Below are 24,990 nucleotides of genomic sequence, written 5' to 3'. Positions count from 1 at the left end.
TTTTTAAAAGGTGTGTGTGAAAGAAAGGAGAGGACAGAAATTTAGTCTGTATCTGTGGAGCCAGGTGAGTGGATTGAAGTGACAAGAAGCAACTTTTCAATCTCTGTGAAGTTCTCCCAGCACAGGAGGTGTGGAAGCAGCATGAGTGTCAGAAAGGCTATAAGATCTTGGCAGGTAGTGTGTGTAATAATTCTCCCAGAATAAAAATCCCTGTGGCTTGTGGCATGCCTGTTGAATCATGAATGCTGAACATACTCAGTGCATCTCATGACACCTATCACCGTGAAACATTCGCTCCAGAGAAATAGTACAGAAATAATAATGGTGTCATTAACCCAACAGTTTGAAGATGAAGCCTATAATTCTGTAAGAGAAACTGATTGACCTTGGGCGGCTAGTGTCTTAATGTTTTCTCGGGTGACTGTGAACTTCAATAAATGGTTCACATAAAGCCTTTACCCAGTTAATCTGACTGAGAGAATAGTCATTAAGTTTATAGTGTGAAACTACCCAGAAAAATTATTTGGGAAATTAGTATTAGTATTTTATATATTTTTGGTGGTAGTGGTTAGAGGGCACACAGAGTCTCCCTGTGTAGCCCAGGCTAGTCTGGAACTCACTTTGTGGCCTCAGCTGGTCTTCCCAAGTGCTAGGACAGCTGACATGAGCCAATCACTTGGGATAACCCTAATAGTCTATTTTTTCTCCTCCCCCCAAGAACTGAGGACCAAATCCAAGGCCTTGCACTTACTAGGCAGTCAGTCTACCACTGAGCTAAATCCCTAACCCCTTAAGGCCCAATTTTCTAACCATGATGCTTTTTAAAATTTCTTTATCTGTGAATCTGCCTTCTCACATGTCACCATCCGTTCTTCACCCCACACTTACCATCTGCCTCTCAGATAGAGGCTAAATATAGAAGGTAATATTTATCTGGGACTGTTCAAAGGAAACATGTTTGACATGAGTGGAACACCTCTGATTAATGTCCTAAAGCATAAGCTTTTAATTGTCTTGACTTCAACAAAAAATTGCTTCAGCCTGGGGATGTGCAGTGGTTGAGGGGGTCAGCATGTTAGAGCTCTAGGTTCGATCCTCAGCTCCCCCAAACAACCTGAAAGTCCTCACATGTCACAGTCTGCTTCCCTTTTAACCACAGATCATAAACACCAGCAATTGTGAGGATCAGCTTTGTTCTGTGTGTCTGTAAATAAATAGTTGTTCTTTTTCTAATTCAGGTAACTGGCCTTTGTTGTTTTTAATTCTATGAGTTAACTTTTTTTACACTTAACTACCTTTAAAGTTTTTACACCTTAATCTATTCTAGATTTGGAAACCAGATATTGAAGCTTGCTAAGAATTATTTGTGAAAATGATGAGGCTTGGGATCTATGTGAAAATATCCTTAGGCACAGGGTGGGCGGGTGGTGTAGTGTCAGACTTATTAACTGTTCAAGCTGTGTGTTGTGGGCATTAAGCAGTTCAGGATAGATACTTTCTGTGTTTGCAACATGTTTGCAAATTTTTCTAATATTTTTCCTTCATCTCTGTATCTGTTTGTTTGTGTGTGCATGCTTATGTGTCTATAAGTAGGTGTGGAGGCCAGAGGTGAATGTCAAGTGTTCTTCTTCATTTGTTCTCCACCATATTTTCTTAAGAACCTGGAGCTCACTAATTAGCTAGCCTAGCTGGCCAGCAAGCCCCAGAGATACTCCCATCTTTACTTCCCCAGAGCACCTTCTCGCCTGGCCTGTTTTAATTAATTAGTTAATTAATTAATTGTTGTTGGTTATTTTGTTTTGTTTTTAATTCATTAATTTTTGTTGTTTTGTTTTTAATGTGGGTGCGGGGATCAAACTCTGTTCTTCATGCCTGTGTGGCAAGCACCTTACCCTGAACTCCCTTCCCAACCCTAGTTTTTGTTTTTTTGAGGCAGAATCTCTCTGTGTATTTCAAAACTGACCTGGCTAACACTCACTGGTCCACCAGGCTGGCTTTGAGTTTCCAGTGACCCCTCTGTCTCTACTTCCAGAGTGCTAGGATTAAAAGCTTGTACCACCATTCTGGCTTAGTTTTTTTTTGTTTTGTTATTGTTGTTTTTATTAGTTTCTTTATTTCTGTGTGTCCATGGTGATGGGAAGGTGTCTGACAGCACGTGTGAAGGTTGGGAGCTGACGATTTGTAATCTACCTGTCATTTATGGAAAAAGTTTTCTCTATTAAGATTAAGGTTTGAAATGGCTAATAAATTCAGTCTTTGGCCTTTGATTCCTGGACTCTGAATAGGGTGTGTGTGTGTGTGTGTGTGTGTGTGCGCGCGTGCGCGCGTGCGCGCGTGCGCGCGTGCGCGCGTGCGCGCGTGCGCGCGTGCGTGCGTGCGTGCGTGCGTGTGTGTGTGTGTGTGTGTGTGTGTGTGTGTGTGTGTGTGTGTAGTGTGTGTAGTGTGTGTCTGTCTGCTGTGGGCAGAACTGAAGAAGGTAAAAGTATCTCAACAGTTAACAAAACAATACAAATCAGAAGACAGGTTTGCCAGCCTCCCCTTTTATCCCCTTTGTAGTTGTGACAGTTGACACTCATAGAAACAGAGTCCACCTAGCAGCAAGATTAGCATTACACTTAGCTTGCTTTGTAATAAGAGTCTTCATAAGTTTCATAGGCAACAAGACAGCTGAAAGCTGGGGGGTGGAGCTCAGTCGAGCACTGACCTGGCATGGATGAGGGCCAAGGCTTTTAATCTCCAGTTAGGAGTTTAGGAGTTTGGGGTTTTTTTGGTTTTTTTGGTTTTTTTGGTTTTTTTGGGTTTTTTTTTTGTTTTTGTTTTTGTTTTTGTTTTTCAAGACAGGGTTTCTCTGTGTATCCCTGACTGTCCTGGAACTCACTCTGTAGACCAGGCTGGCCTCAAACTCAGAAATCCACCTGCCTCTGCCTCCCAAGTGCTGGGATTAAAGGTGTGCGCCACCACTGCCTGGCTAGGAGTTTGTTAGATGCCGTTACAGTGTGTGCATTGCATTGCAAGCTTATATCATCTTCTATGACTGGTTCCTGATAAGTTAAATTGAGTGACTTTTTTTATTTAAATTGCTCTTTCCCAAGGGAATCATTTGGAAAACTATTACTGTCATTTTTCTGTATTTTTGTTTTGTTTAAGTTTTGGTCCAATTCAAAATTTCATTTCAGAATTACAAAATAATTTTGAAAAAGAAAGCTCATCTAATGTTAACTTTTAATACCCTGGAGTTGCATAATTAAACTTCTTATTCAATACTGAGTTATCTAATTGTTTCTCAATTTTCTGTCTTTATTCTACAGAATGGTGAATGAGGCTGGCCATCTTTGGAAAGGCCATTGATCTGCCTCATGTAAAGTATGCTCAGCTCCTTTCCAGTGGTGTAAGTATACAATTTTCCACTCTTACCGTCAGCCGCTTTAGTGGTGATAAGTGACTAGGATTGCGGCTCCCATTTGACAGCAAATGCTTCTAGAATTCAAATAATTCTTTTAAATGGCATTTGTTTCTTTACGTGTTGGGGGTGGTGGTTCATTTGCTTCTGCCTGTGTGTGGAAGTCTGGACAGGTTGGTGCAGTGTGGTACTCTTCTCCTCCTTCATGTGGGATCAAACTCTGGTCATGAGCTTAGCAGCAAGCATTTTTCCCTCTGAGCAAAGAAACTTTTAGAAAACCATTCAAGTGGTGTATCTCTTTGACATCAGGGTAAACAAGTACCATATGGTGAGGATGAGGTTTCAAACTTGTGAGCTTTTTTGTTTTCTTTTTTCTTTTTCTTTTTCTTCTTTTCTTTCTTTCTTTCTTTCTTTTTTTTTTTTACCATATTTTACCATTGTATTTTGACATTTTTTTCATTTAAACATAAAGTGTTCATGTTTATTATTTTCTGAAAAGGTATTTTATTTTCATTATGTGCATATATGTATATGCACAAGTACAGTTGCCCTTGGAAATCAGAGACATCAGATCCTCCAGAGCTGCAGTGGTGGTAGCTGTTTCATGTGAGGGCTGGGGACCAAGCTCAGGACGTCTACCAGAACAGCAAGTGTTCTTAACTGCTGGAGCCTCCTTTCCAGCCCCATTTTATTATTTTTAACTGTTTAATAGCCTTGAAGCTTGTGAGGTAAACAGTTAAGTGTTAGAGAGAGCTCTTGTTGGCATTCTTAGGAATAAGCAGAATATGAAAAGCATATTCTCTTAATGCTTCTTTTGTATGCAAACTCTTAAGGACATCTAAGCCATTTCTCTCTCCCTACTGCCGATGGATGGTAACGTGGTTCTGCTGGTTAGCTAATGTCGTTGCTGGCTGTTCTTTAGAGGCCAGGGAGAGAGATACAAATGGAGATGGTGCTGTTGTTCCAAGAGTGATTTTGTGCTGAAATATGAACTGTAACCACTAGTTCATCTGAAATAGGCCTCCAAATAAAAGTATTCCGGGAATTTCAGAAATTAGAGAAGATAAAGGGCCTATTAGCTCATTAAATGTATCTTTAGCGGCTAGTGTGGAGTGCCTTGAGCCTACATAATTTCTAAAATTTGGTAGAGTCTGTTTCACTTAAATTTCTTCTGTTTTGGTTGACAGTTCTATAATCTAATAAGTAGACATTAAGATTGGTCATTATTATTATTATTATTATTATTATTATTATTATTATTATTATTTAGTTTTTTTCATTAGAGCCCCTTCCCCACCCCCACATTGACTCTGTGATTTAGTGAAAGGCTTTGGAAGAGAGCCAGATGACAGGAGTTGTCTTGAGTCTACTGAGTGCCCTAGGAAAGGCATTTTATCTTTAGACTTCGCCCTCCCCACCCACCCGCTTGCTTGCTGGCCTGCCTGCCTACTGCTTTCTTTGTTTTTTGTGTTTTTTCTTTTCCTTTCCTTTTCCTTTTCTTTTTCTTCCTTACCCTTGTTTGTTTGTTTTTTTAAAACTGGATTCACTATGTCTAAAATAGCCTGGAGCTTGCTTTATACCTCAGGTGAGCCTTGAACTCACATAGAGAGAAGTGCAGTAGTTGGTGCATTGTGTACACATATGATATTGTCACAGTTTTGGAAATAATTAATTCAATTAAATAGAAAGCAAAACATTAAAGAATTAGTTGCCAAATGAGAACAGCAATAAGGTTTTGGGTTTTGTTGTTGTCATTTTGTTTTTTGAGCACTGATGCTGGAGGGCAGTGCTGGTGGTATACACAGATGAAGTGTCAAAGCTTTCAAAGTGTCTGTCACACTTTGAGTTTGTTTAAATATTTTGAAGGCCAGGAATTGTAGTCAGCAGCGTACTACAGCGTCTGGGGAGGTTTCATGTGACATCCTTGAAAGAAGGGCGAGTTCTCAAGTGGGTAGGTGTTGACTGGTTTCCTATAGCTAAGAGTCAGATGAGACTTAGTATTCTCTGGCCTGTAATCTCAGGATTTGGGACAGGAAAGCAGAATCAGTGTGTGTAATTTTTTTTTTTTCCCACCAAATCCTTTTATTGTGAGAACGGCATTTACACCATGGTTTCTTTTCTTTCTTTTTTTTTTTCTTTCTTTCTTTTTTTTTTCCTGAGACAGGGTTTCTCTGTATAGCCCTGGCTATCCTGAAACTCACTCTGTAGACCAGGCTGGCTACACCATGGTTTCTAATCATGGACTGTTCTTAGGTTTTAGTCAATTTACCGAATAATTTGAATTATAAATCATTTTACTCTACTATGAAGCTCAGTTCTCTATAAAACATTTCTTATTTATTCTTATTTTAAAATAGTCACTCTTTTGATGGTAGGGAGTGCTGTATTTTATATACATAGTAAGAATGGTCTGGAATGTTTTGAATCAGTAGCAAAATGGGTTATGCATGGTCATTCTGCACAAAAAGATAAAAACAGCAGAAATAATCTGGAAGAAAATTCTGTTTGCCAAGAAAACCTTAACTATTGATGCTTTAAAATTCATGTCATTTTTGTCCCTGTGATTTAAATAGTAAGTAATCATTTCTGAATGCTTAGCTAGACTCTTCCGTTGTCCATCTTCAGAATATCATTTATAAAGGTATATCCTGGGCCTTGTTGCTTATCTAGAAGGGTTTTGGGTATTATTGCAAAATACAGTTACTGTCTCAAGATGTACTGAGGTCTTACAGTATCAGTTTAGGAACTGAGCCGTGAGTCCTGAACTGAATTGTTCTTTCCTATTTTAATTTTTGTCTCTGTTACTTGAGTGTTAAAATTCTCACATTATTTTCAATTACTGTTAGCTGGAGCCTGCATTCAAATTACTAATTAAAAGCAAAAACTGTCCCTTATCCTATGAGTGATCTCTGTGCATGAGAAATCACTCCGTACTCTCTTCTTTTGCTGGCATTATGGTGCTAGATGACTGTGATAGGTCATCTGCTGCTGTACTTTTATGGTGCTGTGCTTACACTAGGTAAATTATGAGAGGTATAAAGGGAAACCGGCATAATATATCTTGTCATGTGTATTGATGCACATTGACACATGAGAGCTTCTAATCATGTGTGTGTGTGTGTGTGTGTGTGTGCGCGCGCGTGTGCGTGTGCGTGTGTGTGTGTATATGTATGTCTGTTTCTTGGTGACATACTGTGTCTTCTATGTTATGTGCATGATGTGATCCTGCTTGGGATGCCCTTGTCTTTCTCATCTAAGTTGCCATTTGTTCCTGGCAACTATGACTTCTCCTTTAACCTTGTTGGCAGAAGGGGCTGCTCTTGGTACAAATTAAAGACTGCCATTTAAACATAGAACATGTGCTTAGAAATGACTAGTTGTTCTGGACAATCAAAGTAATAGTTGGGCCCTATCCCCCCTTTATGAGTTTAGAATAGAAGTGGTTTCCAATTATTATCTAAATGGTGTAAAGTATTTCAGATGCTGTGAATTTATGTGAGACAGTGTCGTATCATATAGTGAGAGGCTTGAGGACTGGCACATGACTTATTGTCTGCTCTGACTGAAAAGGGTAGGAAAATATGGTTAACTTTCCTGCACGTAGATAAAATAGTTCTTAAAGTTAGGACTATCCAACTGTTCTAAGGGAAGAACAGTTTGTGAAGTGTCTTGATTGGATGAGAACTGAAGATACCAAAACAGGCCTTTAATTTATTTTAAAGGGAAAGTAATTATGAAGATGAAAAATAATTAGGATGAGTAACTGGAATTTGATAAGCCAATATATTACTTTGTTTGGCAACTGCTTAAAAAAACAAAAAATGGAGGCAGAGAGTACTTGAATTAATTTGATTTTAGGACAGGTCTCACTAAGTTACTAGATGGCCTTGAACTCAGTCTGTTGGCCAGATACACTGTCAAAGATGTTATCTTTGTGCCATGAGGCTGGCTTTAGACTTTCTGAAAGATACAAAAGTATTCTAAGCTTAAACTTCCTTAACAGTTTATAATAAAACATTAAAATAAAGCAAAATAAATCGTGTCTACCACAGAATTGCTATGAGGGTTATGCAAGGTTATATCATATGAAATTCTCACCCAGATTCTGAGTAAAAGTGACTGCTCAATTGGGCTTCCAATTGAGGGATGCAGAGAGATGAAGAAATAATAGTAAGTGCTCCAACAGAGTTGGGAGACTGGCCTAGAGCACATTGAAAGGAAAAGGAAATCTCGTCCTCTGTTTCTCCTAGCAATCACTTATTGCAAGGCTACTCCATATCACTTATATCTATCACTAGAAAATACAAATTAAAATAGAGATGATTATCACTTTCAAAAATCCTGAATTCACAAGTCAGATTTTAGAAGCTAGAGAAATGGCTCAGCAGTTAAGAGCACTTGCTATGTTTGCAAAATACCCAGGTTAGGTCCTCAGCCCTTACATGGCATCTTGCAAAACTGTAACTTCAGTTCCAGAACATCCAATGCCCTCTTTTGGAACTGCGTGCATGTGGTATCCATATGTACATGCAGATTAACACTCAGATATACAGAATAATAAAGATAAACACATAGATCTTTTTAAAAGTCAACTTTTATTAAAAAGTAGTTCAAGGAGAGAACCTTTTCCTGATGCAGCTAATGAAGGCTTTCAGCCTTCCTGATGCATTAATATAGTTCCTCATGTTGCGGTGATCCCCAACTATAACGTTATTTTTGTTGCTACTTCATAACTGTAATTTTGCTGCTGTTATGAGTTGTAATGTAAATATCTGTGTTTTCTGATGGTCTCAAGGTTATTTGACCTCCAAAGGGATCACAACCCACAAGTTGAGAACTACTGGGCTAATGTCTCAAACAAAATATGAATTTTCTCTCTAAGAAAACATTTTCTGGTGTGCTATAGTGTTTGTGCTAGTTAGTTGGAAACATGTAGAACCAATTTTCTGAAGTGTGAATAGCTCCAGTTGGCTATTCACACATGAGGGGTCCATTTAGAGAACATGCAACTCATAAGAGTGCTGAGAATAAGAAGCGGTGCTTGATGCCTTGTTGTGTGTACTGTTCTTAATCTCCATTGAAGTACTTGTATTAGTGACTTGTATTCACTTAGACTCGGCCAAGAAAAATGTTTGTTATTAAATGGCCTAAGAGTTCTTGGTCAGTTTTGCAGTTATTTGGGAAAGCGATTCCTATTTTATGCTTTTATTATATTATTTACATATATATACATATTATATAAATAATAATGTAATTACATGCACAATAATATACTTCCAGATTGAAGAAAAAACCCAAACCCTATACATTTTCACATAGTCTGGACCTGATGCACTGATTTACTTTACCCAACAAATTGATTTTTTTGCATAATTAATATTTTGCTTTTAAATTTTGGTTGATTATCAAAACAACAAATTTCATTCTATTATAAGTTGGGTTTTATGTTATAACTGATGCACTTCTACTAAACTCAGGATTTGTAGCAATCCATGTCACAAAACCAAAAAATTCTAACAGAATTCATCATTTTTACATTTTTATTTTCTATATCTGTATGTGTGTCTGTGTATTACTAAGTTGTATATGAATGCATGTGGATGCCAGAAGTGTACATAATGTATATTTGCCAGGTGCTTTCCGCTTCATTTTTTGAGACAGGGTCTCTAACTGAACCCACTGACGATGAGCTTCACTGATTAGCTTGCCTGGCTGGTCAGCAGCACCTAAAGGTCTTCTTGTTTCTACCTCTCCAGTGCTAGAATGCCCGACAGATGCTGCTTTTCCCAGCCTTTGCATTGGTACAAGAGGTTGAACTTAGGCACCCCTGCTTACATAACAAGCATGTCAATTGACTGAGCCATCTCCCTATCCCTTATGATTTTATATTCAGTAAACAGAGCTCGTGCAGAGTTCAAGCTTCTTCTGTTGAGGATTCTTGATGATGAAATGGTATTTTTAGTTGACAATAAACTCTTCATTTTTATCCTCCTTCCTTTCCCTCCAGTTTGCTGGAAACCATGTCTCACTATACAGATGAACCCAGATTTACCATAGAACAGATAGATCTGCTCCAACGTCTTCGGCGCACGGGGATGACCAAACATGAAATTCTTCATGCATTAGAAACTTTGGACCGTCTTGATCAAGAGCATAGTGATAAATTTGGAAGGAGGTCCAGCTACGGGGGAAGCTCGTATGGGAACAGCACCAACAATGTTCCAGCATCTTCCTCTACAGCCACAGCGTCCACGCAGACCCAGCACTCCGGAATGTCCCCATCACCCAGCAACAGTTACGATACCTCCCCACTGCCTTGCACTACCAATCAAAATGGGAGGGAGAACAATGATCGATTGTCCACATCCAATGGGAAGATGTCACCATCTCGCTACCATGCAAACAGCATGGGTCAGAGGTCATATAGCTTTGAAGCCTCAGAAGAGGACCTAGATGTAGATGATAAAGTGGAGGAATTAATGAGGTTAGTATTTGCCTATTCAGAATCTCCCCCAACATCTATATTTTCTAAGACTTTTTAATTAGGCTGTATTTCCGCAGCTTACCAATAAGAACAATGGCTTCTCCCTCCCTTCTTTGGAAATGAAAGTGAAACTTCAAATTGTGGTTTTAGTTCAGATTTTTTTATTTCTTCTCTGCTTCAGCCCTTTTGCTGTACAATGAAGATTTTCCAGTCTTGATTTGTCCAAGGGCCTTCTCTGTTTATGGTTTTAGCAGACAGTTCCTGACAGAAGTTCATTTAATCCAATCCAGTCCCCAGTCTTTCATTGTAAACACTTTTTCTGAGTGGTAAGATAAATTTACCATGATGAAGAATACATGCACTCTTCAGTTTTTCCTTGCAGCATTTCAATCTGTGCAACAGTTTGAGCGGCACTTGGGTCAGAAGTAATTTTCTGTAAGAAACATAGATATATACCACCCTGCCCCTAAAAACTGAAGTTTTGATTTTAGCAGTAGATTCAATGTCTACATGTACTTCATATATCATTAGTTACCAAGTAAGCATGTTCACCTAGAGTTTAAACTCAAAGAAATGAAGGCCACTTTCAACCAAGGCAGCCAGGACTTTGTACTAGAACTGCTTCATTTTGAGGGTAGTAGACACTGTTTTCCATCCTGTGTCTAGAACTAGAAATTTTCCTTAGCACATGGTGGGGGCTTAGCATGTTAGCTGAGTAGATAAATTTGGCCTAAGCCATAAGAGTATTCTGTTATGCTGGGCGGTGGTGCCACACGCCTTTAATCCCAGCACTTGGGAGGCAGAGGCAGGTGGATTTCTGAGTTCAAGGCCAGCCTGGTCTACAGAGTGAGTTCCAGGACAGCCAGGGCTACACAGAGAAACCTTGTCTCGAAAAAACAAAAAAAAAAAGAAAAAAAAAGACTATTCTGTTTTGAATAAGGACTTGGAGCTGGTGAGATGGCTTAGTGGATAGAGATGCTTGCTGCCAAGTTAGAGGACCTGAGTTCCACCTCTGGAACCAACAAAGTGGAAGAAAGGACCAAGTCCCAGAAAGTTGTCCTCTGACTACAAGCATGCAATGGCACAGGTGCATGGCACACATACAGATATATACATATAGTCAATAAATTAGTCATTTTTAATTTTTTGAAATAAAAATTAAACTATACATGTGTTAATTATAGTTAGAGAAGCAGGAAAACGTATCAAAAAAAGGCGTGTCTTTACTCTGATTAAGAATATAAACTGGGGGGGAGGGGCTGGAGAGATGGCTCAGTAGTTAAGAACACTGACTGCTCTTCCAGAGGTCCTGAGTTCAAATCCCAGCAACCACATGGTGGCTCACAACCATCCATAATGAGATCTGACGCCCTCTCCTGGTGTGTCTGAAGACAGCTACAGTGTACTTAGATATAATAATAAATCTTTAAAAAAAAAAAAAGAATATAAGCTGGGTATGATAACATGCTCGTAACTCCAACCTTTGGAGGGCTGGAGCAGGAAGATTAATGTCAGTTCAAGGCTAACATGGTATCTTACAGAGCATGAATTTTTCCAGACAGCTTCAGAAGGAAAACAATGCAGTTGAGGCCGACTGACAAAGGTAGTAATGCCTTAGGATACCACTCCTATTCTCACAGCTTCACATTCTATACTAAATGGTTGGAATTCGGAAGTTTTTCCAGACCTTTACAAACAGAAAGGATAAAAACATTGTTTTCAATAGAGTTATGCTGTTGTGTAAAAATGAAGCCTTGGGCTGGAGAGGTGGGCTTACTGTTTAAGGGCACTTATTTTTGTCGGGAACCTGAGTTTGATTCCCAGCACCCACATGGTAGTTCACAATCATCCATAACTCTAGTTTTAGGGACTCCAAAACCGCCTTCTGATCAAGCATGTACATAAAATAACTTTAAATTTAAAGAAAAGATGAGAGCCTGCAGATAAGTTGGTTACAGTTTATAGTGAACAGAATTACAGACTTATGAGAAGTAAAACCAAAGGTTACACCTGAGTTATAACCGCTCCTGAAGATTTTCTGACATCAGGACAGAATGATGGAGGCTTTGACACTGCTGTATGACAATCCATCCTGTGGCACCTCTGCCATGAGACAGCCTTAAACACACGGGCATGAGTTTGTGTTCAGGGAAGAGTTGGCTACGTATGGAATCCTGGGGTACAGGGACCATGGAGTACGTGTACTGAGGAGCATCACCCTTCAGCCATAGTCTGTTAGCCAGTTTTTAGCGCTCTGAAATTTAAGAGACTGATGTAGTTTTTGTTTATCCTCAGCTTTAAACACTGGTGCCAAGGCTCTGCTGTTGCTGGTGACTTTCTTACTGCCAAAGATTGAACCCAGAGCTTTATCTTCCACTGAGTCACACCCTTGGCCATAGCTGGTGTTTGGAGCTTGGCATTTATCATTTTCCAGTTTAAAAAGGAGAACCATTTGGACAAATGAGTCACTTTTCATTGAAATTTCACGAGTTTTTAATTATCCTGAGTAGAGAAGATAACAAAATAGCATTTATTTGCTCAGGTGCTAGCTTGTGTTATTTGTGCACATTCCCTTGGATACAGGCTCACAGATATAGTGTGTGTTTCAGTTGTGTGCTCTTAATTGTTGTGTAGTTATTAGGATACTTTCTTATTCCCTTTCTCTGCTTCTTGCTCAGAACAGCTCTTGTGGTGCGATTTAGTCTACTAGGATCCTCTAGACCTCTGGTCCTCCTTGCCCCCCACAGTTGGGCTTTCTCCCACTCCAGCTTTGCTCATGTGTGCCCTCCCTCACCTCTGTCAAGTTTGCAGAGGATATTCCTTCTTAGGGCTTAAAGAGAAGTGAGTTGCTCACATGAAATTTGCAGTCTCTACAGCCATGCTGGGTGGTTGATGAGAGAAACTGAAGTTCGTGAAAATTAGTAATTTGCACAAGAGAGTTTGATTAATGGGCAACTGAACCTAAATTAAATGCCTGAAATTATTTGTGCTTATAGATTTAATAAAGTTTTAGTAAAGGTAGTTAATATAATTCTTCAAGAGAATGTGAATGGCCTTCCTTATTGGGCTTGCCATTCTCCTTCCTCAACTACCTGCTACTTCAAATCAGTCACTTAACCAAACAAGGAATTTTCAAACAGTAGCTCTTCCTGAGTATTCTGTGTCCATCTAGTGAAATACTGTCCTTGCTGCTTACTCAACACTGGTGACATGACAGTGACCTGGAATTGGTGGGCTCTGGTAGGAAGCATGGATACCCAAGTGCCTTCTTGCCTCATTTGCTGTGTAAAATCTACCTCTGGGCCCCAGTCCCGACCTGTAGGTGCTCCATTGTAAGGCATGCTTTGCAGATTTTATAATCCAGTCAGGCTGTAATACAATATATAATTTGGAGGTATGCAATGAAGGTGTGTGTGTGTGTGTGTGTGTGTGTGTGTGTGTGTGTGTGTGTGTGCAAATGTACCCTTGATTGTGTTAGAGTCAGAAATTATCTTTTCTACTTTGAATTGGGATCAAAAAGAAGGAAGAAGAAAGCCACACTAGCATATAAATTTCCAGTAAATGGTTGAATATGCCACTTTAGGAAAGATGAAAGCCAATAATGAAGACTCATTTTATATTAGGGCATCTTAAAAGGCCTATTAGTATGTAAGTGTATGCATAGGAATATGTGTCTGCATCTGCACATACAATAGGATATATCAGTGTTTTCCTGTGGTCGTTTATGTAATATGAGATAATGTAAATGATGCTTATTGGAATTAATAATGCTGTACATTAAAATAAAGTCTAGCATCCTTGATCCACGATGTTTTAAAATTCAAAATTTGTTAGTACTGCTGTGTCACTAGTGAAAAATTCCATAGTACCACACATTCCTAGGCACAGAGTTATTTAAAATACTGTCCCAAGTTACATCTAGTCTTACTGAATGTAAAACATAATTGAAATTTGTGTTTCACCTGGCTTCTGTCCCTAAGATATTTATTATAAATATGAAAACAGTCCCAAATTTTAAAAAGAAAATCTGAAAAGGCCTGATGTTCTGATCTGATGTTCCTCAGATGGGCTCACGGCCTGTGTATCCTCATGCAGGCAGGATGTTTATGCTCCATAAGAAGGTAACACCACTGCATGGTGGTGCTCCCCCGTCATATTCTGTATATAGAACAGCTCTCTCTTTAATGTTCTCTCTTAAATTGTACACAGGGAGAAAGTCCTGAGTGTCTTTCAAATGTGAAATACACTGCTTTGGCTTCATCTTGGGGTGACTTTGAGCTAGCTGCTTTATAACATCCAGAACACTAAGGGTGTGTTAACTTAGTGGGTATGAGTCATCTTAAAGCAAATCATTTTAAAGTATGAGCCCTTTAATATGCTTTCTTCCAGAAAACAAATCAGTGTCATTTTGAATCACCACAAATAACCTTTCCATACTGATTTGGAAAACATAAACATACTTGAAAATAAGAATTTAAAGCTGTTACATAAATTATCTGGATCAGATTTTCCATTTTATAGCCTTTAATCTCTAGAAAATTTTTACTCATTAAACAAATTTAGTTTTACAAAAAATTCATGCTGAATATGACAGTCATTGTGCTAAAGGACTTTCCAGGCTTGTAGGATAGATGACATGCCTGAACTGTATAGGGCATTGTGTCCTTAGGACAATTGAGGTGTTAAGAGTTAGCTTACAAATGAGATATTTCTTTGTAAACCATGACAATCAGAGAGAATGGCTCTCAATAGAAGGCAGTTGTCTTTTTTTTTTTTTTTAAAGTAGTCAGGAAACCAGGTGGTACCCTTCTGGAATCCAAAAGTACTTGGAAGGTGGAGGCAGGAGGATCGCCATGGGTTGAAGACCACTGTTGACTACATAGCAAGGCCCTGCTTCAAAACAAAACAAAGGCAGAGAGCAGGTTAGTGGTGCCACTTAGAGCTCAGCACTCCAGAGGCTGAGAAAAGAAGATCTCTAGTTCAAAGTCATCCTGGGCTAATAATCCTATTCTCACGTAAAGTGGTTTGTCAAAAAGGTATTCCTGATGAATTTTTCTGTTTTTATTTGGAAGGATAATAGTGGAGAGTTTAACTAGTTTAAAAACAAAGGCAGTGGGCTTGGCAGTGATGGTTAGTGTTCCGTCTTGCTGTAGAGGTCCATCAGATGAGCACAGTGGTAGCAATCTGAAAACAGGAGCGGGAGAAGTGGTATGCACTTCAGGTGTCTGTCTGTGGTCAAGGAGTTGCTTGTGCTAATTCACTAAGACTTATACAGTGGACAGTCTTGAGGCACGTGAGATATTTGGGGAGAGTGGAAGAAGGGACTCATTCTCTTTAGGCCATTTTTCAGCAAAGGGAAGAAATATGGATAGAAGAGGAGGGAGTCCTATTTGTGTAAGCGATGTTTTACACTATCAAATGGGTGACTCCACAGCTGGAATAGCAGCTGTTAACTGCTGTTAAGGAGAAGGCGAAGAAGACAGCTAGCCAAGTCAGCCTAATGGATGAACTGGGCAGGGAAGGTGAAAGCTGTTACTTTTTTGCAAACACCTAGTGAAGCCAGGCAAACAGGCAGTCTTGTTCAGTGACTAGCCAGAGAATTTTGTCCATGCGTGGTGCTTTGAACTGCTCTAAGATGCACACTTAGACTGACATATGTCTTACAGTTATAGTTGATCATGTGTTTCTTCTTTGCTTTGGATCCTGTCTGACTAGTTTACAGAAGTAATAGTTTGTGTTTATATGATACATTTACAGTTTCTAAACTTTCTACTTCAAAGAAATTTCTTTTGCATATATTATATATGTATGTGTATATAATATATAAATGTGTATATATTTATATCATTTAGTTTTTATTCCATTGTTTGGAGGAATATTTTAAAGGCGTCCTTAGTGCTAGAGATTGAACCTAGGGTCTTGTGCATACTAAGGAAGCATACTGCCATTGAGCTATATCTATAACTCTTAACACCCTTTGAAATTTGGAGAGAGGATGGGGACCAGTGGGAATGGAGAAGAGGAGGAGAGAACCAACAGGAATAGAGAAGGGGAGATCAGTGTGAGTGGAGGTGGGTAGGGATGGTAGGGTCATGGCAGCAAAATGACTGGATCAAAGTGCATTATATACGTGTGAAAATGCCATAGTAAGACCCTTTTGCACAATTAATGCACACTAATTATAGAAGTGAAAGCCCTTGAAAGGATTGGGTTAATGTTCTCATTTTACCAGATGGTGTAACTAGAGCACAACTTACTGTTAACTGGCTTTTCCTCACATGTTTTTTGTCTTTTAAGGAGTGGAGGGGCTGGAGATTGAGACCAGGGGGTTTTATGATGCTGTCCAGGCATCATTTAGTCTTTTGCTACACCCCATTCTTCTGTTTTGTTTTGTTTTTTAAATTGTTTTTCAAAAAGTGTCTGTGGTAAAGCAGTAAGGAATGTATGTGCATACACACTCGTGTGCATTTTTAAACTTATTGTGGATGCTTTAAAGACTACATAAAGTGGTGGCGCACGCCTTTAATCCCAGCACTTGGGAGGCAGAGGCAGGCGGATTTTTGAGTTCAAGGCCAGCCTGGTCTACAGAGTAAGTTCCAGGACAGCCAGGGCTACATAGAGAAACCCTGTCTCGAAAAAAAACCCAAAAAAAAAAAAAAAAAGACTACATAAGAATGTATTCTTTGAGGTGATGAATAGATTGCTGCTTTGTAAACACTGGAGACTCTTACTGTCTTGCTGCAGTCCTTTAATAATGTCATCCTGCAAGGCAGTGAGTAATTCATGAACTAGTTACATAGTTGGATGTTTGTTATCTATTCTGTATGATTTAGTGCCTGCTCCAGGTGCATTTGATTTAAAAGAAGTTGATTTAATTTTGATTTTAAATCATTAGTCAAGAAAATACCATTTGCTCATTTTGCCTACAAAAGTGCATTTTTAAATTTAATCTGAACAATTATTCTCAAGTATAGTTTCATTTCCAAGATCATTTGGTATGTTGAAATGCAATACTTTATATAAAAATTTTCAGCTTACTTTTATAGTTATCTCAGAAAGCAAATGATTTAGTTTGTGAACAAAAGCTATCTGAAATAGATACTGCTAAAGTGGTCTCTTGTTCATAATTGGTACAGATACATTTTCATAGTGACGTTGTCAGTATGTAGATAGGAATCTAAATCAGTATGAAAAATTTAAAATATTCCATTAGGCAGCTAATTTTCAGTTTTCTTTCTTTTTTTTTAAGATCTATTTATTTTATATATATAAGTACACCATTGCTCTCTTCAGACACACCAGAAGAGGGCATCAGATCTCATGACAGATGGTTGTGAGCCACCATGTGGTTGCTGGGATTTGAATTCAGGACCTCTGGAAGAGCAGTCAGTGTTCTTAACCGCTCGCTGAGCCATCTCTCCAGCCCCTCAATTTTCTTTTGAATTGGATTTCCAACCAATCACTTGGGATCTATTATAGAGCTACATATTGGATACTCACTAGCCCATCTCTATTCTTTTTCCAAATTCCCCACAGCAGGAACATGGCCCTAAGGATTGTACTGTGCCTGCTGCAAAAGAATGAGGAACTAAGTTCACATCTTCAGCACCCACGTTAAAAAGTCAGGCAGTGGTGGCATGTGCATTTAGCCCTGAGGGGATCCCTACAGCTCATTGGCCAGCCAGTCTAGCAAACTGGTGAGCTCTGGGCTCAAAGACAAACACAGACAGACATACACACTACATGCACAGAAACAACTCACCACAGAAAACATGGCATCCCTCACCAGAGTGTATAACCCTTCCTAGTGAAGGGACTGAAAGACCTGGTCTAAATTAAATCACAAGTTATTATATTTTGCTAGGATACTTTTGTTTCTGCTCCAGTCTACAGCAAGACATGAACCCTATAAAATTTGTGGTTCATTCACAAGACAATTTTTAAAGGTTTGTAATTCCTTTGTCTCAGATCAAGGGTGAGCAGGGTTTTCCTGTGAATAGCTAGTGGTTAACAATTAGACTTTGCTGAGAGGTAAAATTGAGGGTATCATATAGATGATAATCTATACAAGAGGGAACCAAGCATGGCAGCACACAGCTGTCATCCCAGTGCTCAGGAAGCCGAGACTATGGTAAATTTAAGGCCAGCATGGACTCATAGACTGTGTCTCAGAAAAATGAAAGAGGCAAAAATGTCCGTGGCTTTTCTTGACAATATCTGACATGGAACTTGTACTCTCAGCACTCAGGAGGCTGAGATGGAAGGGTGCCTTGCATTTGAGTCCCACATGGGCTCAATAGTTCCAGGCCAGCCTAGCCTACAAGAGTGAGTCCCTCTATCAAAAAAATGAAAAAAAATTCAATATGAATTGTAATAACTGTACATCATTTGGTGAGTTATATACAGTATTTGTAAAAGTAAAATGAAGGATGATGGTTTGTTCAGTTTGTTTGCAAAAGTCTATCTGGGAAAGAGTATTAGTTCATGCTTTATAGGAGAGCAGGTGGCAGGCTGATTAGAGCTGAGGCCTTTAATCTGTTGACTTTGTTTAGACAATTAGCTACCACAGTCCTAGTTCAGTTTTCATCTTGAACAAGAATAGTGTTCTTTAAGGACTCTAGCGTAATTTTTACTTAAGTATTTTTGTTTTGGTGAAAGAATGAGTCATGTGCTTTGTCATTCTTATGGATGTCTGGTTTCTGAAGATGTGCTATTTAAATAAGTAATAGGCTGAGAGTATTTATTACCAAGACTGAATACTATAGTTTTTAGTGTTAACTATTCTGTGTATTTATTATATGTAATGGAAAATTAATAAACACTTCCAATATGAAACTAATTTTAAACCATTCCACATTCTTTTCATTTTTTTCTTATACAGAAGAGAGGGAGAGGAAGCAGCTAATTGTAATAAACATATTATAATAATAATAATTTCACTCATGAGAATGGTATTATTTCTTGCCCCGGAAACATTTCCCAGGTTTTCAGATGGGTGTCAGTTCTACAGTACCTTCCTTAACCTGCAGACCCACAGTCTACGTACAGCTGATTTTTCACTGTCTTTGCTTTTCATTTTTCCAGGGCTTCTATGTTTCCATTCCCTATAATGAGGCCATGCATACCACACATTGAATTATTCACAGCATGCAGTTGCCAGTCCCCCCACATGAGACTTGTATCCACAGTGGCATTCACTGAGGTGTCTGTCTGATGGTGTGATGTTTCAGGACTGGAGTATTTGGTGTCCCTTGGTTTGTTGTAATTTCATATTTTCACCCAGGTTTAGTCTGTTTCCCTTTTATTTTTGTGTCCTTCCTTTCTGTGTTCTCCCCACCTCTCTGCTTCACCTTTCTTTTAGCAAAGATGAGGATTTCTACCTTCAACATACATTGTTGGTCTTGTCTTCTGTTTTTGTTAGGAGGGACAGCAGTGTGATAAAAGAGGAAATCAAAGCCTTTCTTGCCAATCGGAGGATTTCCCAAGCAGTTGTTGCACAGGTAACAGGTAAGAGCCGCAGAGCCCTTTATTCTAGAATCACGTCTCTAACGTCTCTGCCGTCTGTGCAGATGTTGGAATATCGCTTATGTTTCCGTGCTGCAGCCCTGTCAGCTTGGCATGGTGACAGCAGCCTGGGGTTTAAACCAGGGCCTCTGGGATCAGGGATGTGCTCCAGTGAGTTTTTAAAAAACTTGTGTTAGTAAATTTTGTAACATTAGTAATAATAATAATTATTAATAATAATAATAATCCCTATTTTGTAGTTGAAAGGAGAATGTCATTTCCTTTTGATTATGTAGATCCTATGACACGTCGTCAGCTGCTGTCTGTTTAATATTTCTAAAAGCTTCAGAGTTCTCTAAATTAAATCTAGGATTTTACCAATAAAAATGGCTCGTGAGGAAAAAGCAAGTTGGGAGGAGTTTCCCTTTTTGGTTTTGGGGGTTTGTCATCCTTAGGGCTTTGGTTTTGTTGTTGTTTGTTGTTTTTATGTTTTGTTTTGGTTTGGTTTTTTTTTTCCTTGGGACAGGGTTGCATGCAGTCCACGATAGCCTCAAACTCACTCCATGGCTGATAACAACCTCGAACTCCTGATCCTTTTGCAGCCACCTTCAAAGTGCTGGGATATGTGCACCACCATCACCTACTGAAAGCTGTCTTTTGAATGACCATTTCTGTATGTGAAATCTTCCTCACACCCCTCCTGAGAAGATAAGAGTTACCAGTGTCTTCTCTTTGTTCTCTATACCCATCCCATTCTCCACCCAGCTCAGACCTCACCCACATGTGGTGTGTATGTGTCCTTCTCTACCCAGATTACATCTTAAAAATGGAGCCCCTGAGTGTGAGCGCACATGTGTTATCACCATTGGGGTGCTCTTCCTTAGTCCTTAAGCTCTTAGAAGAACCACGAGTTCTTTCCAGTACATTTCCATTTGCTATGTTGTTACCAGGTCTACGTTGACAAGTTACAGTAATTGCCACAGCCACCACCCCTTTTAGCGGGCAGCTGCAAACTTTTGCCTTTAGGTATTTCCACCCCCTGCCTCAGTTTTTGTACTTTTGTGGTTACATGATGGTATCTGAGCCATAGTAGTTCTTCCAGCTATGATGTTTCTTCAGTGGTCCAAATACTGGTTCATACTGAAGTGAATGTTAAGAGGTTACTCCCGCTCATTGATTCGATTAAAGTTGTAACTTCAAAGCTAAATGCATTAAATTTTATCCCTATACCTAATGTCAGCTAACCCGTTATAATATGTATATGTACATACACATTTATATGTCCTATCAGTAATTCATTTTTATAAATAATGTCTTTTTTACTTTTAAACATGTCCTTTAATATAGAAGTCTTAATAGTAAGGAAAGGTGTGAACTTAATTATTTACATCTTTAGGCATTTGCCAGTAGGATGAATGAGATAAATTATTTATCTTTAATAAGCTAAGTTACAGTGTGTAACACACCATGAGAGTAAATAGTGCAGGCTTTCCTGAAGCTCACGGTGTGAGATTATGCCACGATGGGATGTTGTCCTTTGCATCCTTGCTTTAGCTTCTAAGACTACAAACTACAGATTCCATTTTCAAAATAGAGAGGGACAGCCAGACAGTTTGTGACATGACAGAACAGAATTGCAAAGTTGATTTTGTTCAGAAGAGATTATTTCTGAGTGTTGGATATACTGAACCTTGAATCATCTTATACTTAAAAAAAAATTTGTTTTACTGTGTACATGCATGCATGAATATAGTCATTATCACACTCCTTAGCAGCAAACACCTTTATCCACTGAATCATCTTGTCAGCCCAGGAAGTTGTTTTTTGTTTTTTGTTTTTTGTTTTTGTTTTTTTTTTCGAGACAGGGTTTCTCTGTGCAGCCTTGGCTGTCCTGGAACTCACTCTGTAGACCAGGTTGGCCTGAAACTCAGAAATCGACCTGCCCCTGCCTCCCAAGTGCTGGGATTAAAGGCGTGGGCCACCACCGCCAAGCGGAAGTTCTTATATTACATCCCCTATGCCCATTTTTTATTGCCAAATTCTATTATGTATATTCACAGCAGAATTTAACTTCTTTTAGTTTTGAGAGTCCTGCTCATTTGCATACTTTATGCATTCCTACTTACTACACCTCATTCTATCAGGGAGCCATCTGGCATTAGCATGGTGATTCTTTAGATTTAATCCTCACTTGGGTGATGCAGTTTCTTCAGAGGGTCTGTCACCGCATACTTGGAACATTCATACCCACCTGCCTGGTAGAGCTGCTTGAGGCATAAAGGAGTTGATTGGGTTTAGCTCAAACCACATATCAACAGGTATACCAAGGAACTGTTTGTTACCAAAGGACTTTTCTGGGATGTTTGCTTGTTCAACAATCACATACATTTTTGTGTTTAAGAAAGTTTCAGGTTTTTTTTTTTTAATTGGTTTTATTTTGTTTTAATCTACAAAGCAAGAGAGTGAGGAAATTAAAAGCAGGATAATTTATTTTTTATCTACTGGCTAGCTCACTGAGTTGTGTTTCTCATGTATTATGAATTAGTCACATATGTGCCACACCCTGTCCAGCCAGGAAGCTAACAGAAACAGTGATTCTCATGTCTTGGAAGAACAATAAGTTAATGATTGACCACTACCTAGACATCCTTTTCTGTTGTTCTGTAGCAGATTCTTTGAATATCATCTGAGTTGGACTCTAATATGTGAGATCAACCTTAAGATAAAAATCAGAACGGATGGCGCCTAACAACAGAAAATGCTAAATAAAAAAGTGTAGCAAGGTGCCAAATTACAACACATGTGCTGTTCGAGGACCAAATGCAGAGGCTGCTTTTTATAGATTTGGAGGGCTTCTATAATAAGATAAACAAGAAGTGCAGGGGTGGGGTCTGTATAAATAATATCCTGCTGATAGGAGAAATGACAGTGTAAACAGGATATAATAACAGTGCCTGCTGCATTTCCAGCATGTTATTTGTAGAGTCCGTCAGAGTTGCAGCTGCTCCCACCATGAGTAGATTTTTACCTCTGTGAGAGGTCGACCAAGATTCTAGCTTTTCACTAACAATGATAGGGTGTTGAGCTTAGCCTTGGCTTTAGTAATAAACATGTATTTTATATTTACTGTCGGCAAAATGTTTTCTTAAGCTGTCCTAAAACAAACAAACAAAATATAATGATCTCTGGGAAAAATTGTGGATACTCAGAATAAATGAGTAAATAAATAGGCAAAGGTTGATAAATGCTTATCATCCAAAGAAATATACTGATTGGTATTATATCTTCTGAAAAAAATGAAAAATGTTAACATCTGAATTTAAAGAACTTTATTATAGTTGTGTTGCATTGTTAGGGTACAGTGGGAAACCAGCAGATACTGAGATTCCGTTCTTCCTGACATCCAATCACTGTGTGACCTACAGCCTCATTTTCATTGTAATATGTGGGACTTTGGCCAAACGATTGTTCTCTTAGTCCATGTAACAAAATGTCATAAACTGAGCTGAGTAGTGTAGTATACAAAGATAGACATGTTTTTCACAGTTCTGAGGCAGCTTCCATGTCTGGGGACCACCTGCTTTTCTGGCTCATACACTCCTTACTCTTTCTTGCTGTGTCTTCACATGGTGGACAGGGTGAAGGGTCTTCCAGGCAGGCCTCTTAGGGTGCTAATCCTATTCATGAAGGTCTGCCCCCCTCCCCATATGTGAACATCACCACCTTAAAGACAGAGATCGCAACAAAAGGCTGGGGTGTTCATAGGCGTTCACACTATAGCAGCTCCATTTTTTTCTAGGCGTCCAGTTCTAGTCTGCTTTTAAACTACAACTACATTTGACACTTGTAGCTACTTGCATCTAATCTTTCTACTTCCAGCTGTATTCAAATCTCTTCCCTTGTTATTTTTCTCTAAAGTGGAGAATGAAAATATTGTATATGCATCAGTTGTTTTACCAAAAAAAAAAAAAAAGTATTGCTGTCTTTCTTAATCAGAGAACTTTAGACCAGGTGTTACAATCAACTAGGATATCAGTTTAAAAACTAAATTTTATTCTTTAGAGCAGCATTTGGTTCACAACAACATTGAACAAAAAGTTGAGAAACTTCCAAAATACCCCCTGGTCTACCATGCCTACCCAGTCTCCTATACTGTAATGGCCACAGTGGCACATTTGTTGCAGTCAGTGACCCTGTGCTGATGTGTCATTGGGAACTAGCAAGCTAAGCTGGCAGTAGGCCCCCTTTTGGTAGTGCAAGTGCTAAAGGGTCAAACAACATACATCCACAATTACAGTGTTATCTCACAGCCCTCAAAAGTTTTCTGTGCTCTGCTTGTTGGCTTTTTGCTCTTCCCAATTCCTGCAGCCGTGGAACTTTGCCAAGTGTCTTGGCATCACAGTCAAGTCGTAATAGCTTCCGACTGGATTCTTCTAGTTACTAACTACATTGAAGGTTCCTGTGTGTCGCTCACTCGCTGCCTAGCTCAGGCACTCCTGTTCTTTTACTGCTGAGTAACATCTCCTTGTCTGGTTACTACACTCCATCAGTTCCCTACCAGTGGACATGTTACCTTCAAACTTTGTGAACTATGAAGAAAGTTGTTATTAAGAAATAAAATTTATATCTAAATTAGAATAGCAGTGTTGCTAGAGCATATATCAGACTGTGGAATTATCCTGTTATAATAGAAATAATTCGTTTGCTCACTTGACAAGGCTTTGTCAGGATTTGACTGGCTTTAGATATCCAGTTTGAAAGCTGTCTGTTCTGTCCTCACAATAAGCAGGCTTGTGGGTGGGCAGTTTAACTGTAAGTAAATGTTTGGAGTTGTAGTTCCTCTTTTCAGAGACTTTCCCCCTTTCTGTCTGCAGGCTCTTTGTACCAGTGTTATTAGTGTTTTGTGTAGAGTAGTTGGGCCTTCTCTTGGCTTACAGGTCCTGCGGACTGTGTTTTCTTCATCTTCTTCAAATTCTGTTCTTCAAAGACTGTTCGCTTTTAGAGCCAGCACATGAGGTGAGCAGTTTCTTTCCCTTCCTAGGAAGAAACACAACCTCTTCTATGTGATGCCCATATTTTCTCACTCTGGTACAAAGGGTTCCTGAGAAGGCTTGTTTTAAACTAGCTCTCTGTATACTATAATGTGTGTGTCCCTCTGGGCTTCTATAGTCTCACATGCAGTGCATAGAGTTGTAGGTTTCCATGGGAAAGTTAGGTTGGCTGCCAACCTTACAGTGAGAACCATGTTTCCTATTTGAACTTAAAGCAGAACCCACATTAAACTGATTCACATCAGTTGAAAGGCTTGCCAGCTATGGCCGAGGACGATGCACAGGTGTGCTGTCCAGGCCAGACTCAGCACTTTACGGTTCTCTTTCTTTCACCACCTAAGATTGAAAAACAAGCAAATAAACAACCCTGTACCTAAAATGTAATGTCCCTTGTCAGATATATTATTTCTCACCAGAACATAATCTACTCTTCCTTACATAGGAATTGTAGAATGATGTGGGAAGGTGGCAGCAGTGATGGGTCAGAGCAGAGGTTGTAGTTCCCCAAACCTAATGACTTTGAGTTCCATCCTTGGAGCTCACTTGGCAGA

At 39.1% G+C, this 24,990-nt stretch overlaps 1 protein-coding gene across 14 annotated transcripts in view; it reads left to right on the top strand.

Moving 5' to 3' along the window:
• Hmbox1 (homeobox containing 1) overlaps positions 1 to 24,990 on the top strand; it is a 138,504-nt gene that overhangs the window by 41,708 nt on the left and 71,806 nt on the right. For all 14 annotated transcript variants that reach the window (XM_031362730.1, XM_031362721.1, XM_031362718.1 and 11 more), the window contains exons 2-4: positions 3,309 to 3,388; positions 9,408 to 9,884; positions 19,306 to 19,391. In XM_031362730.1, coding sequence (XP_031218590.1) covers positions 3,366 to 3,388; positions 9,408 to 9,884; positions 19,306 to 19,391 — 586 coding nt within the window. In that variant the 5' untranslated portion in view covers positions 3,309 to 3,365. The remainder of the gene's footprint in view (positions 1 to 3,308; positions 3,389 to 9,407; positions 9,885 to 19,305; positions 19,392 to 24,990) is intronic.

This window comes from Mastomys coucha, unplaced genomic scaffold, assembly GCF_008632895.1.
Source record: "Mastomys coucha isolate ucsf_1 unplaced genomic scaffold, UCSF_Mcou_1 pScaffold9, whole genome shotgun sequence".
NCBI lineage: Eukaryota > Metazoa > Chordata > Mammalia > Rodentia > Muridae > Mastomys > Mastomys coucha.
This window is presented reverse-complemented; position numbering and strand designations above follow the sequence as displayed.